The sequence below is a fragment of the Barbatula barbatula genome, assembly GCF_947034865.1.
Source record: "Barbatula barbatula genome assembly, chromosome: 13".
NCBI classification, from domain to species: domain Eukaryota; kingdom Metazoa; phylum Chordata; class Actinopteri; order Cypriniformes; family Nemacheilidae; genus Barbatula; species Barbatula barbatula.
In genome coordinates, this window is record NC_136776.1 from 9,107,725 (window position 1) to 9,121,126 (window position 13,402).

General features: G+C 39.6%; 1 protein-coding gene across 3 annotated transcripts in view; it reads left to right on the forward strand.

The window, feature by feature from the left end:
* The window catches only part of arhgef3 (Rho guanine nucleotide exchange factor (GEF) 3), a 34,976-nt gene extending 22,626 nt beyond the window's left edge, over positions 1–12,350 (forward strand). For 2 of the 3 annotated variants that reach the window (XM_079471312.1, XM_079471313.1), the window contains 6 exons: positions 149–245; positions 3,030–3,106; positions 3,765–4,022; positions 4,199–4,369; positions 5,290–5,476; positions 11,019–12,350. In XM_079471312.1, the coding sequence (XP_079327438.1) occupies positions 149–245; positions 3,030–3,106; positions 3,765–4,022; positions 4,199–4,369; positions 5,290–5,476; positions 11,019–11,335 (1,107 nt within the window). In that variant the 3' untranslated portion in view covers positions 11,336–12,350. The remainder of the gene's footprint in view (positions 1–148; positions 246–3,029; positions 3,107–3,764; positions 4,023–4,198; positions 4,370–5,289; positions 5,477–11,018) is intronic. The other variant, XM_079471314.1, reaches the window with a different exon arrangement.
* The last annotated feature ends 1,052 nt before the right edge of the window (positions 12,351–13,402 follow it).

The following is a 13,402-nucleotide window of genomic DNA, read 5'->3' on the forward strand; positions in this document are numbered from 1 at the left end:
AGTGATCATTTATCGAGTCATTTGTCCAGTGGTGAAATTAGTTTCTACATTCAATGTTTATGTGTTTACATTCCCAAATACTTTCAGTGCCCTATCAACAGTCCTGAGTGTTTCAGTGTTGTTTGCCTGACGTAAGATGTGGTTTCAGGCATACCGTGATCCTATGCTGAAACTGTCTATCATGACGGAGCTTGAGCTCAATCAAATCTTCGGCACACTGGACTCCCTCATACCTCTGCATGAAGGTGAGCAAAAATGGATGTTTACTTACTAGTGTGTGTTTTAGACTGTGTCCTAGCCAGGTCCAAAATTAAGAGTAATATGTTTGTCCGCACTAAAAGCAAAACACCAAATAGACCCCTTACAGTGTCAACTGGCATGAAGCACTTTGCTTAACTTTGAAAAAGCAACATTCAAACGAAAGAACATAAGAATGCCATGTTTATAAATCTGCGCATCTAAGTTTTTCGATTGAAATCTGTCAATACAACTCACTGCCAGCAGTCTCTGCTCTTTACCTTTATCCAGAGGACTTGAAGAATAAGATAGCAATTATATGAAATATGTCTATAGAAAGGTTTTTGAATTCAACTCAAATATGTTAAAATAAAGGCTAGTACAACAGCTGAAACAGTCAAGGTCTTTGACTACACCTCAGGTGTAACAGGTTTTAACAACAGAGAGCACAGCAGTCACAAGCACTACAACAGAAATGATTAGATGGACATATAAACACACCGAATCATTAATGTTGCAGTTGGATTCATTTCTGTCTATATTATACATAACCTAGCTAAAAATACTTAAAATGTTATGATTAAATCATATTATATTGATCACTGTCAGAAGGCGTATCCCATGGCTCGAAATGTCTGTGTTTCTGTGAGTCAAATTATTATCCTGGAAACAACAGGAAACAACTAAGATTTGCACACATGAACTGGCTGTCACAGAGTCAATGAAATCCATCATCAAAACAATCTATTGTTTTGATAATAGAGTAATGGAACTCTGAACAGAAATAAATGTTGAAAATTTGCAAATGGGTGTCTAAACAATGCAACAAATCTCAAATGTGAAAGGGAAAACATTTTATAACTCATATTACATGACTGGAATTCACTCTTTTTGTTTAAGTTTTTGTCAATTTAATTGACGAAGTTAAAGGCAAAATGCATGATGTCCTAAGGTGCTAACTTTAGCCTGCTAGCACTGAAATCATGAATCCACTCCATGTGAATCACCTTCCAAAGCCACGCCTCCTCCAAAACACCAATACATTTCTTATCGAAGCTGTCCAAAAGAGACTTGTTGTCGTTCATACCCTTTTCCTCCCGGAGTTGTAAAAGCTGCACAGATGTTAATTCGTGTTTTACAATGTTTTTTTTATGTTTTTTCATCACTGCTTTTACAAAAAATGTCTTTCGTTTTTTAAATTTACTATTCGAGGGTTCCTCACGCAAGTTAGGTTTTTGCTGCTTCTCCGCCATTCTCTCTATATTGAAACAGCGGGCGTGATCACTCTGATGACATTTGATGTCTGCGTGAACTGGTTGCACAATGGGATGCAAATTACGTTGGATGAATATGTAAACAGGACCAGTCTCAACAAATGGCTATCGTCAAAATGTTTGCCAAGAATGTTTTTATTGGTTGAACGTTTTTTGGTCCTATGCCTTTCAATGACATCTTAACTTGGATGAAAGAGCATCACCTCCAGCTGAACCCGGCCAAGACAGAACTACTCATGTTTCCTGCACACCCCATGGTGCAACACAATCTCACCATCCAATTTGGTAATTCCACAATCACTCCCTCCAAATCAGCCAGGAACCTCAGAGTCATATTTGATGAACAGCTGTCCTTCAATGATCACATTTCAAAGACAATATGCCTTATTCAACATTCGAAAGGTTAGACCCTATCTCACGGAGCGTGCGGCACAACTCCTTTGTCCAGGCCCTGGTAAAATCTCAAGGTTGGACTACTGCAATGGTCTCCTTGCTGGTCTTTCTGCAAAGGCTATCAAACCACACCAGCTGGTTCAAATCGCAGCAGAACGCCTCGTCTTTCAACAAAGGGGCTCATGTGACACCCCTTTTCATCTCTCTCCACTGGCTACCGGTTGAAGCCCGGATCAGATTCAAGTCACTGATGCTTGTCTACAGGACTATCACTGGATCTGCACCAGCATACGTTCTCACCCTACTACACTTCTACACCCCATCAAGCGTGCGCCTTGTAGTGCCTTCTCATAAGGGCAGTAAATCGCTTTCCCGCTCATTCTCCTTCACAACTCCTTCCTCGTGGAACATTCTTCCTAACACAGTCCGGTCAACCACATCTCTCACAACCTTAAAAAAACCACTTAAACCCATCTCTTCCGTGAATACTTGACAGACAAATGAAAAATAAATAAATAAAAAACACTAACCCTCTCTCTTCTCTCAACAGGTAGTGGTCTAGCTTTTGTTGAAACTAGTAACTTTGAATTAGGACCAATCATACTATTGCTCTTTTATGACATACTCCTTATTGCTCCCTGAATTCTTTGTAAGTCGCTTTGGATAAAAGCGTCTGCTTAATTACTAAATGTAAATATATGTATACGAAAAAATATTTGACTGCTATACTTCTTGATTTTCTATCAGGATATGAAGAGATTTCCAACCAGCACGACAAACATTTTTCTGAACAGAATCATGCATTCTACCTTTATTTGACTAGAGCAGACACTGCTGTATGTTTACTGGCATAGGTCGATGAAAATTGGCTGTAAACACAGTTTTTAGTTTCTTGGCTTACTCTACTTATTGTTTTTTTTAAACACTTTATTAAACACTTTAAGGATTCATTGATGATCACACAATGTTCACACAATCCATATGCATTACAGAATGAAGGGTCTTTATTTTTTATTTGTATTCTTTTAAAAACATGTGCAGTGAAACGGAAAGTTCGAAAATTATCAAACAGGCAACTGTGCATATGACAATAAAAGCTTTGAATTTAAATCTCTTATTTTGTAGATCTTCTGAGTCGCCTGCGAGATGCCAGGAAGCCGGACGGCTCGACCGATCATGTGGGTCATATTTTAGTGAACTGGGTGAGAGCAATTTCTTGTCAAACGGAAAACAGCAACTGAAGTCACAATAAAATGTTGCATGTGAGCGGTTGTCATAAATCACTTTTTTAAAAGCAAAACCATTGCCAAACAGATCAGTCATTTTTTATTTAAAAAAGGGAATGATTCAGAACATGTGATGACCGTGAAGAAGACATGATGTGTGATGCTTCAGCATGTAGGGTGAAGCAGAGTTTCGGCCTGTTTCTTTTTTCATTAAAGAAATTTGGTTATGTAACAAAGCTTTAGTTGTTATCCTCAACTGTTTTACATTTTTACATTGATTCATTTGGCAGACGCTTTTTCCAAAGCGACTTACAAGTAGTTTTTTTTACAGTGACACATTACTGCAGAGCAATCAGGGGTAAGGTGCCTTGCTCAAGGGCACCTCAGTAATGACCTGCTGGCACTGAGATTTGAACCAGCAACCTTCTGATCACGAGCCCTACGCTCTTATCCCCAGGCCACAACTGATCTGTTTTGGATTATGTGGCTTCAAATACAGTAATTGGCAGTGTGTTTTAACATTATCTTGAACAGCCCTTGAAAGCATTTGCTCTGGAAATCCATCAGCATTGTCTAGTCCAATTTATTAACAATAAACATTTTCTTTGAAATCAGTTGTTGTTTCTTTTTCCAGCTTCCTTGTCTTGAAAGCTACAAAAGTTACTGCAGTAACCAGGTTGCAGCAAAAGCATTGCTGGATCATAAGAAACAGGACCATCGGGTTCGTGACTTCCTTCAGCGCTGTCTGGAATCGCCTTTTAGTCGCAAACTAGATCTCTGGAACTTTCTGGACATCCCACGCAGTCGACTGGTCAAATACCCGCTGCTCCTGAAAGAGATCCAAAAACACACTCCCAACGACCATCCCGACTGCCAAAATCTTGATGAAGCTGTGAGTTCATTACATTTTGCAATAAACGTATTTGTCTTTGGCATTTTGTTCACTGTAGCTGTAGGCCTATTGCCATTTTGTTCTTTCAAAGTTTGATACACTTATAATAACAAATATATTGGTTACAGAGTCTTTTAATATATCTGTATTTTCTGTTGCTTTTCTGACTTTTGTAGATTTCCATGATCCAAAGCATTGTAGCTGCCATTAATACACAGACAGGTGAGTCTGAGTGCCGATACTATAAAGAGCGTTTGCTGTATCTGGAGAACGGACACAGGGATCTGTTAATCGACAGATCAAGAGTCCTCGGCTGCCATGGAGAGCTAAAGAACAACAGAGGAGCCGTAAGAACTTCACTCTTTGTATTTAGTCTCATACAAATATATTTTAGTTTTTAGTCAGTTGCCAGTCAGATGTCAGTAAAGAAATCGCCAATGGCCAAGAAAATAATTTGTCATCACTAATTCGTCATAAAAGCATCAATGGAAACCATTATAGTATACTTCCATATACTGTACGTTTATTGGCGGGGCCATTCAAAATCTGTAGACTGCGCACAATAGTTTTAAATTTGTTTTTATTTGTACACAAAAGGCAAATGTATGTAAATGTATTTAAATTGGCTTAAATGAAACCTTTCTTTGCATTTAACTGCAGGTGACAGCAGATTTGGTTTTCCTCATCGTTCAAAAGAGGCAGAGCCTATAGAAAGAAGCTTTGTTATTAATTGGTGCAGAAAATGTTAGACCAAATTGGTACTCAAATTTATTTGGATCAACTGAAAATGTGCATGTCAATACCATATTTATAGTATGAAAAACCTTGTGTTTATACGTTCTGATGATGGGTTAAGTGTGTATTAATGACAATTTTCCTCATATTGACAACACACTGTAAATATATAACTTCAAATAAAACTTACAAAGAGTAGCCTATGTCATTCAGTCTTGCTGTGAATGGATTTGATATGAGCCAGCAAAGTCTCAAGCAATCGACAGAAAAATTACAGTTCATAAACTAATCCCCTGTTTGTTTCATTTTAAACATCTTGTATCAAATACTTTGTCCTCCTCAGGCTCGTTCAAATCCGTCACAGCAAACATCCCATCCTAGTGAGGTTCTCATTGTGTGTTTATTTGTCAATGACGAGCGCTAAAATCTTTTGTCTTCTGCTGCGTTTCTGCGGTTGCGAATTTGCAAATTATCTTGTTTTTACAAAACAACTGTCTGTCCCAGTATTAATCAAATCTCTCTGTATGTGCAGAAGTTGCACGTGTTCCTGTTTCAGGACGTTTTGGTGATCACACGGGCAATCACACTTAATGAGCAGCTGTGGTATCAGCTTTACTGGCAGCCAGTCCCAGTGCGAGATCTGGAGTGGAAAGACCTTCAGGACGGAGAGATCCGATTGGGCGGCTCTATTAGAGGAGCCTTCAGTAACAACGAACGCAGTGAGTTTCATCCTGCAAGGGGGATTTATACGTCATATTATGACCCTTTTCAAAAGCCACTTTGACCTAAAAATACTACTCCCCAAACCTAGATCATATTAAACACTGATTTCGAGTCATAAACTTAATTTCTGTATTCACTGAAAATTTCAAGAGTCTGTGTGCTCAGCCATGTCTCTTAAGCAGGTGGCCATTATGCCAGCTAAGCTAATGCCCCTCCCAATCCAAATTCAACTTTGTGAAATATGTCTGGTGTTAATGTTCCAGCAATGTAACTTTGTGATGCCCAATAATGTTAATTATTTGTAATACCAAAGAATGGCATTCTGGCAGGTATGCATAAAGAACTAACTAAATAAACCGCGAAAGAAATGTGTCAGTCAGTGAGGTAAAACAAAATGACTGTTTAAATGATGCGAGTGCACGGCTCTTTAAAGTAGAAAGCGCATGCTGGATAATATCTCAAATCTTATTAAATTATTTTTAGCTATGAAAAGTCTGATTTATAATGTTTATCTTTACAAAAGGTTTTTTACTCACTTTGCCTTACAATATTACATGAAAATGGCATACAGTACATAAAAGGAATGACACCGTTGTACCAATGCTACAATCACTATGTTCTCCATGGGATTAATTCACAACGTGTTTTGAGAACAATGGGTCTCATTCACTAATCATTGTGTAGATTTTTTCGTATTTTAACTTTTGAATCGTCAGGTCGCACGTCCTTCCTCTCCACGGATTTGCAGTGGAGGAGTTTGATTAAATCGAGGCCATTATTTGCCTTACAAGCCCCCGCCGCTTAGGATGGGAATAATCAATGTTCGCTCCCTGGACAATCCAACTTTTACATTACTTTTTTACCTTGAAGGATTTGGACTTCCTATTTATGATGGAAACTTGAGTAAAAGAGGGAGACTCTAGAGCCTTTTCTGACCTTGTTCCTCTGGATTGCACCTTTTAAATCTGTCCCTGGACAACAGGACGTGGAGGAGGAATTGCAGCTGTTTACAAATGCCTGGTACATCCAGTATTTGTATTACCATCTACCATCACCGTGTATTAATAATCTCTAGAAGAATTCTCTGATTTACTCGACTGATACCACGGTTTGGCTAGTTTGGCTCTGGCTAGTGAGGATGATCCGTCTCTGCTACACGATCTGGTTCGCCAGGCACCCGCCCAAGTTCGGGACATTCTCTTATCTCAGGAGAGGCGAGATCGCTCCTTTGCTTCGGGGCCAAGGTCCCCACCCTTCTGGAGAAGGGGGCAATCAAGCCCGTCCCTGTGGCCGAGATGTTTTAGGGGTGACAACGTCCCTGCGATGTCCGTCTGACACCAGGATTGGTTCGTGGTTATCGACCCGAAGGACGCATACACACAGTCTCTTCAGTTTGCCCCTCGAGGGTCGAGCATAATAGTACAGCCTCCTACCCCTTTGGTCTGGCCCTGTCTCCCTGTGCCTTTACGAAGGTCGTGGAGGCTGCTCTCACTCCCCCCGGGAGAAGGGTGTTGCTGTCCTGAACTATCTTGACGACTGACCTATCTTGGCTCACTCATGGGATCTGTTGCCTATGTACAGGGACCTTCTGCGCCAGCACCTCAACCGATTGGGCCTACAGGTCAACCAGGACAAGAGCATGCTCTCCCCTTTTCCCATCACGTCTTTCTGCCGGTGCACCCAAGCCCCTTCACGCCATCACTTGGCTTACCGATTTCAGGCCCCTGCCCACTGCAGTGATGCTCACTCCGCTGGGGTTTAGCCTCCTCATGGGCACTGGCTCAGGGTGCTTCTCTGGCAGACATCTACAGAGCTGCAGGTTGGGCTGCTTCCAGCATTTTCGCACAGGTGTTGGATGGCTCTTGAGTGAGGCCGACGGCGGCTGGGCGTACGCGTCCAAAGCGCCTTTTCCCCTCCTCCCATGAGTAGCCAGGCAGCGAGGTTAAAATCGTTTTGAATGCCTGATCCACCCCTGGCATGCATCTACTGATATGTCTAAGCAGGCTTCTTCTATGGCCTGGAGGAGGTGAGCACAGATATAGGTTCTCGGTCATACACTTTCCACCACCATGCCGAAAAAAACTCCTCTTTAGATTTTAGAAAGGGAGAGTATGTCAGCTTTATTTATATAGCGCTTTTTACAATTTTCATTGTTACAAGCAGCTGTACAAGAAAACATTTACTATAAGTAAAACATAAAAGGTTATGGAAGTCAAAACACAGGTCAAATATCAGACACACAATAAATTCCTATTTGCAGTGTTAATTAAATAAGACTATCAAATTCTAGCAGCCCCCCCGGCCAGGCAAACAGTGCAAAACAGTATGCAAACGGTGGCGAGGAACCCAAAACTCCATTGGAGGAGAAAAAAAAACCTCAGAGGGAAACCAGGCCTAACCAGGGGATTCCAGTTCCCCTCTGGCAAAAACTGCTGGCTCTGCACAAGCTCAACAGTGCTTGCACAACAAGGCAAAATAAAAAAGTTAGATTTAAAATTATCATTAATAATCTAATAACGACTGAAGTTTTGTAGAGTCGCCACGTCCTTCGTCCAGCATTTGTCAGGTCTGGGAATGGATTGCGCCCTGCCCGCTCCGGTTACCTTGGACTGCATCCTGCCCGCTCTGGTAACCTTGGAACAATGAGACAAGACTGGCTGAGAGTAGAGTACTGTTCTGCACTCTTTGATGCAACAAATGCATCAGTTGTTATTGGAAGTGTCCCTGGTTCCGGTTGATCTAACTAGTGCAGCCTAGATCTTTGAAATATATATATTATGATAGTCTAGTCTATGCAAGATTAAAAAGATGCGTCTTTAGTCTAGATTTAAACTGACAGAGTGTGTCTGCCTCCCGGACAGTGCAGGGAAGACTGTTCCAAAGTTTAGGCGCTAGAAAGGAAAAGGATCTGCCGCCTGCACTTGATTTTGAAATTCTAGGTATTACCAACTGACCTGACACCTGAGAGCGTAGTGCACGTGATGGACTGTAATACGTGAGAAGTTCTCTCAAGTAGTGAGGAGCTAAACCATGCAAGGCTTTATAGGTAATAAGCAAGATTTATGCAATGCTTTACAGGTAACCAGTGCAAGGTTGACAGAACCGGGCTAATATGCTCATACTTTTTTGTACGTGTAAGAACTTGAGCTGCCGCATTTTGGACCAGTTGGAGTTTTTGTAATAGGCCTGCAGGGCAACCACCTAATAGTGCATTACAGTAATCTAGTCTTGATGTCATAAATGCATGTATAAGCTTCTCTGCATCTGATGGTGACAGCATATGACGTAGTTTAGAAATATTTTTAAGATGGAAAAACGCAATTTTACAGGTGTTGGTAACCTTGTACTATCGAATATAAAGCCAAGCCAAGATTCTTAGCTAAAGATGAGGGTTTTATGGAAGATCCATCAATAGTTAAGCAGTATTCTTGGTTGTTACGTAGGACGGTTTTCGGTCCGATAAGTAACACTTCAGTTTTGTCCGAGTTCAGTAATAAAAAATTGCTACTCATCCACTTTTTTATATCAACTATGCATTCCACTATTCGATGGAATTGCTGTGTTTCATGAGGCTTCGAGGAAATATAAAGTTGCGTATCATCAGTATAACAGTGAAAGCTTACTCCGTGTCGCTTTATTATATCTCCTAAAGGTAGCATGTATAATGCGAAGAGCATAGGCCCTAAGACTGAGCCCTGTGGTACACCGTACTGGACTTGCGATTTGCGTGATACCTCATTGTTTATTGCTACATATTGAAAAGGGTCGCATAAATAAGATCTAAGCCATTTCAAAGCTATTTCCTTAATACCGACATCATTTTCGAGTCTATGTAGGAGCATGCTGTGGTCAATGGTGTCGAATGCAGCACTAAGATCTAGCAGCACCAATAAGGAGATACAACCTTGGTCGGACGCCATAAGCAGATCATTTGTAACTCTAATCAGAGCAGTCTCTGTACTGTGATGTGCTCTAAATCCAGACTGGAAATCTTCATTAATCTCATTCCTTTGGAGGAAGGAGCATATTTGAATTGAAACTACTTTTTCCAGAACTTTAGATAAGAAAGGTAGATTCGAAATAGGTCTGTAGTTAACTAGTTCTCCAGGGTCCAGATGGGGTTTTTGACAAGGGGCCTTATAACAGCCACCTTATATGCTTTAGGCACATGTCCTAATGTCAGAGATGAGTTAATAATGCTAAGTAGAGGATCTATAATTTCTGGGAGCATCTCTTTCAGTAGATTTGTAGGTATAGGGTCTAACATGCATGAAGTTGATTTAGATGATCTAATGATTTTAGAGAGTTCATCGTGATCTTTTGGTCGTGACCCAGGTCAGTTGTGGCCTGGGGGTTAGGGCGTTGGGCTTGTGATCAGAAGGTTCAAATCTCTGTGCCAGCAGGTGATGACTGAAGTGCCCTTGAGCAAGGCACCTTACCCCTGATTGCTCTGCAGTAATGTGTCACTGTAAAAAAACTACTTGTAAGTCGCTTTGGATAAAAGCGTCTGCCAAATGAATAAAAAAAATAAAAAAAAAAAAAAAAAAAAAAAATCTATAGTAGAAAATAAACGAAATTTCTCCTTAGAGGCGCTGTAGTTAGTCGTTTGTTCAGCGGGATTCACTTCTGGTTGCATAGTTATAATTTTTTCTCTAATATCTTGGATTTTATTTGTGAAATAGTTCATAAAATCATCACTGCTATGCTGGTATACAGAATCAGAAGTCGCTGACGATTTATTTTTGGTTAATTTAGCCACTGTATCAAATAAAAACCTAGGGTTATGCTGGTTTTCTTCTATTAGTGATGAAAGGTAGGCAGATCTAGACGTTTTTAGGGCTTTCCTGTATTTTTTAATACTATCCTTCCAGGCAGTTCGAAATACCTCTAATTTAGTTTTCTTAAAGTTGCGCTCCATTTTTCGTGCCGCTTTCTTTATGCAGGAAGAAAGAAGTTAGAAGTCATACCATGGACAAGGACATGGTCAACTAAAGTGGCTTGAATTTCATCAAAGACTACTTGTCTCCTTGCCCTTCTTCCTCCTACTCCTCTCCACGTCCTCTTCCTCTGCCTTTTCCTTCAACATGTCCACTTCCTCCTCCTTTTCCTTCGACACGTCCTCTTCCTCCTCCTCCCCCAAATGTAACATAAATAATTTACCTATGTTACATAATAGCTGAAGAGATCAGAGTATTTCTAGTATGTTTAGGTGTATTGTTCACTTACACTAAAGTCAGAACTTGAATTAATTAAAAAAGGTATAACTAAATAAAATGATACACAGTATATCTATATCAAATTAATTACTGTATGCCGTATTTATAAATTTAAAGTCTTTATTAATCAAGTTTATTATATATTTTATTATATTTGCTGAGAAAATAGTCCAAATTAATATTCAAACCCCAAGTACATTATTTGGACTTCTATGTAATGCGTTTAACCACCATAATGTTTTATAATAATAGTTGTTTTTCCCACTTTATTGTTCCATGTTATTGTATTGGAAAATCAAACCAATTTCTCTATCTTTTTTAGCCAAGAACTTTTTCCAGGTGATGTTTCGCAGTGGAGGTCAACTTCAGACTCACTCCTTTCAAGCCAGCGATGCCTTTAACAAACAGCAGTGGCTCAACTGTATCCGACAGGCCAAAGAAGCTGTGGGTTCCGACTCTGGAACAGCCTGCGATGTCCGACTTCTGTCAGGGCCGGTGGACGGAGTGGGGCGAAGCATGCAGCGCAGTGACTGCTCAGGCTGCAATACGATGGACACGGTTGAGACTGGATTCGATATGGACACTGAATGTCCAAAGATGGACCTCTCGTGTGTGAACGTCACCCCTGCAGAAGTGTGAACAGCACACTGTACACTTGCAGCTAATGTTTGTAATGATCTCCTCTTAAACAGCGATCCTGTTAAGTATTGTTTTATGGAGACATGTACAGAAAGCACTTCTTTTGACTAACCTTAATTTAGTTTCTCAACGTTTCTCAGCTAATATTATTTTCTTGTGTTCACTCGCAGTGATATTATGTTGTATATTGAATCTTCAAGAAACTGACATGTTTGATGGATAATTGAGGATGAGCTAAGTCATTCCACACACTGAACTTTGGGGTCAGCCACTTTAATCTTATTTCAACTCTTCACATGCACTGCTATCTGCACATGAAAAAAATGGAATGTGGATTCAATATTCAATTAATAACCAATTGTCCAAGAAGACTGTGAAGAAATGTTTTCACAACAATGTTATGCTGAGTTGGAAGTGTTCACAGAATTTCAGCACTGCACAGAATTTATGCACAATCACTTTATTATGAATAGAGACCGTTGCTGTTTTCCATGACAGAACCTTTTAACACTGTATGCCTTACACCCCTAGATTTGTATTTTGGTGTTCGATCAGTAATCAATGCTCAGGTCTTATATTGTGTTCCAGCGGAGGTATATTGCATAGCAAACATTGTAAAAATGTATTTTGTGATTTGAATCGTGTTTAGCCACAAGCCCTTGTTTTACATTGTCAGATTTGTAAGGTCCAGCTTGTAAAACCATCCAAACAGTATTTGGTTTATTATTTTTTCATTTTATTTATTTCCCAAATTTGAAATGTTGAAAGATGTTTATTTAAAGCTTGTTTTTTCACCTGATTGTCTGTTTTTGCTGCAGTTGGATTGATTTTACGGTGTTTATTAAAATGGGAATTAACATTGATTTTATGTTCTGGAATTTTATGTTCTGGAATCATGAAGAGAAAATGCTCCACATAGAAGTACCTGTGGCTCAGTGGTTAGAGCATGGCGCCAGCAACACCAAGGTCATGGCATCGAGCACAGGGGATTGTGCAGAGTCGGAAACAAATGTTTAATACAATTCAATGTTAGTTCCATTCGATAAAAGAGTCTGCCAAATAGACTACAATAAGAGTAATGGCCTAAAGGTTAGAGCGTTGGGCTTGTGATCAGAAGGTTGTCGGTTCTAATCTCAGTGCCAGCAGGTCATGACTGAAGTGCCCTTGAGCAAGGCACCTCACCCCTGATTGCTCTGCAGTAATGTGGGAAACACTGTAACATATACAACTCTGCCTGCATATAGCTTAAGACTGTTTGAGTTTTCCCAATGTATTAAAAAAATTGCAACTGCACAATTTAAAGATTAAATGCTTTGCACTTTTTGCACTTTCACTTTTTATATTTCTGTTAAGCTTTAACAATGCATATTGTAAGCATGAAACAATGATTACATAAAATAATGATTTGAGTTTTATTTGAAACAGTATGTTGGAAATTTGCAGGCAGAGACTCAACTAAGGAACTGCAATTTCAATAAACTTGAAATTATTCTTAAAACATGTTCTTCTCCATGCATTGAAAGTAGACATGGATTTTGAAAAGGTAAAATGTTTGAGATAGTTGAGTTACATTTAACATGTTTATTATCTTTAAACATGGAAAATAATGAGCAGGGACTGCTGAGTCCCGCTAGTGTTCCTCTGGAGCGTCTCTCTGTCTATCCTAACTGAGATGTTTATAATTAGGACCTCAGGGAATTGAACAGTATGTAAAAACACTGTGTTACATGAAAACCAATATCCAACAGTAAGTAACATTATTCTTGTTTCAAGCTTTTTTTCTCCTCCCCTTCTATTTAAATGAAAATTGCCATTCCCTTTTCTAGGAGCATTTTAAATATTTTGATGCCGTTTTCATTTAATTAGGCTGAATTGCTGTTGGAAGGGTAATTTCTTGTTGCTTACTGAAGTTTAAAGTCCCACTATTAACAAACAGCAAAGATCTTTTAAGAACAGAAGGGCTAAGATCTATGAGTGGGATTTTCATAGTTAACATTGCAATAACACATCTGACATAAGGCTCTAGATATTCCCTAAAGAAAGTGTTTATCTCGAATGTCTTTTTGT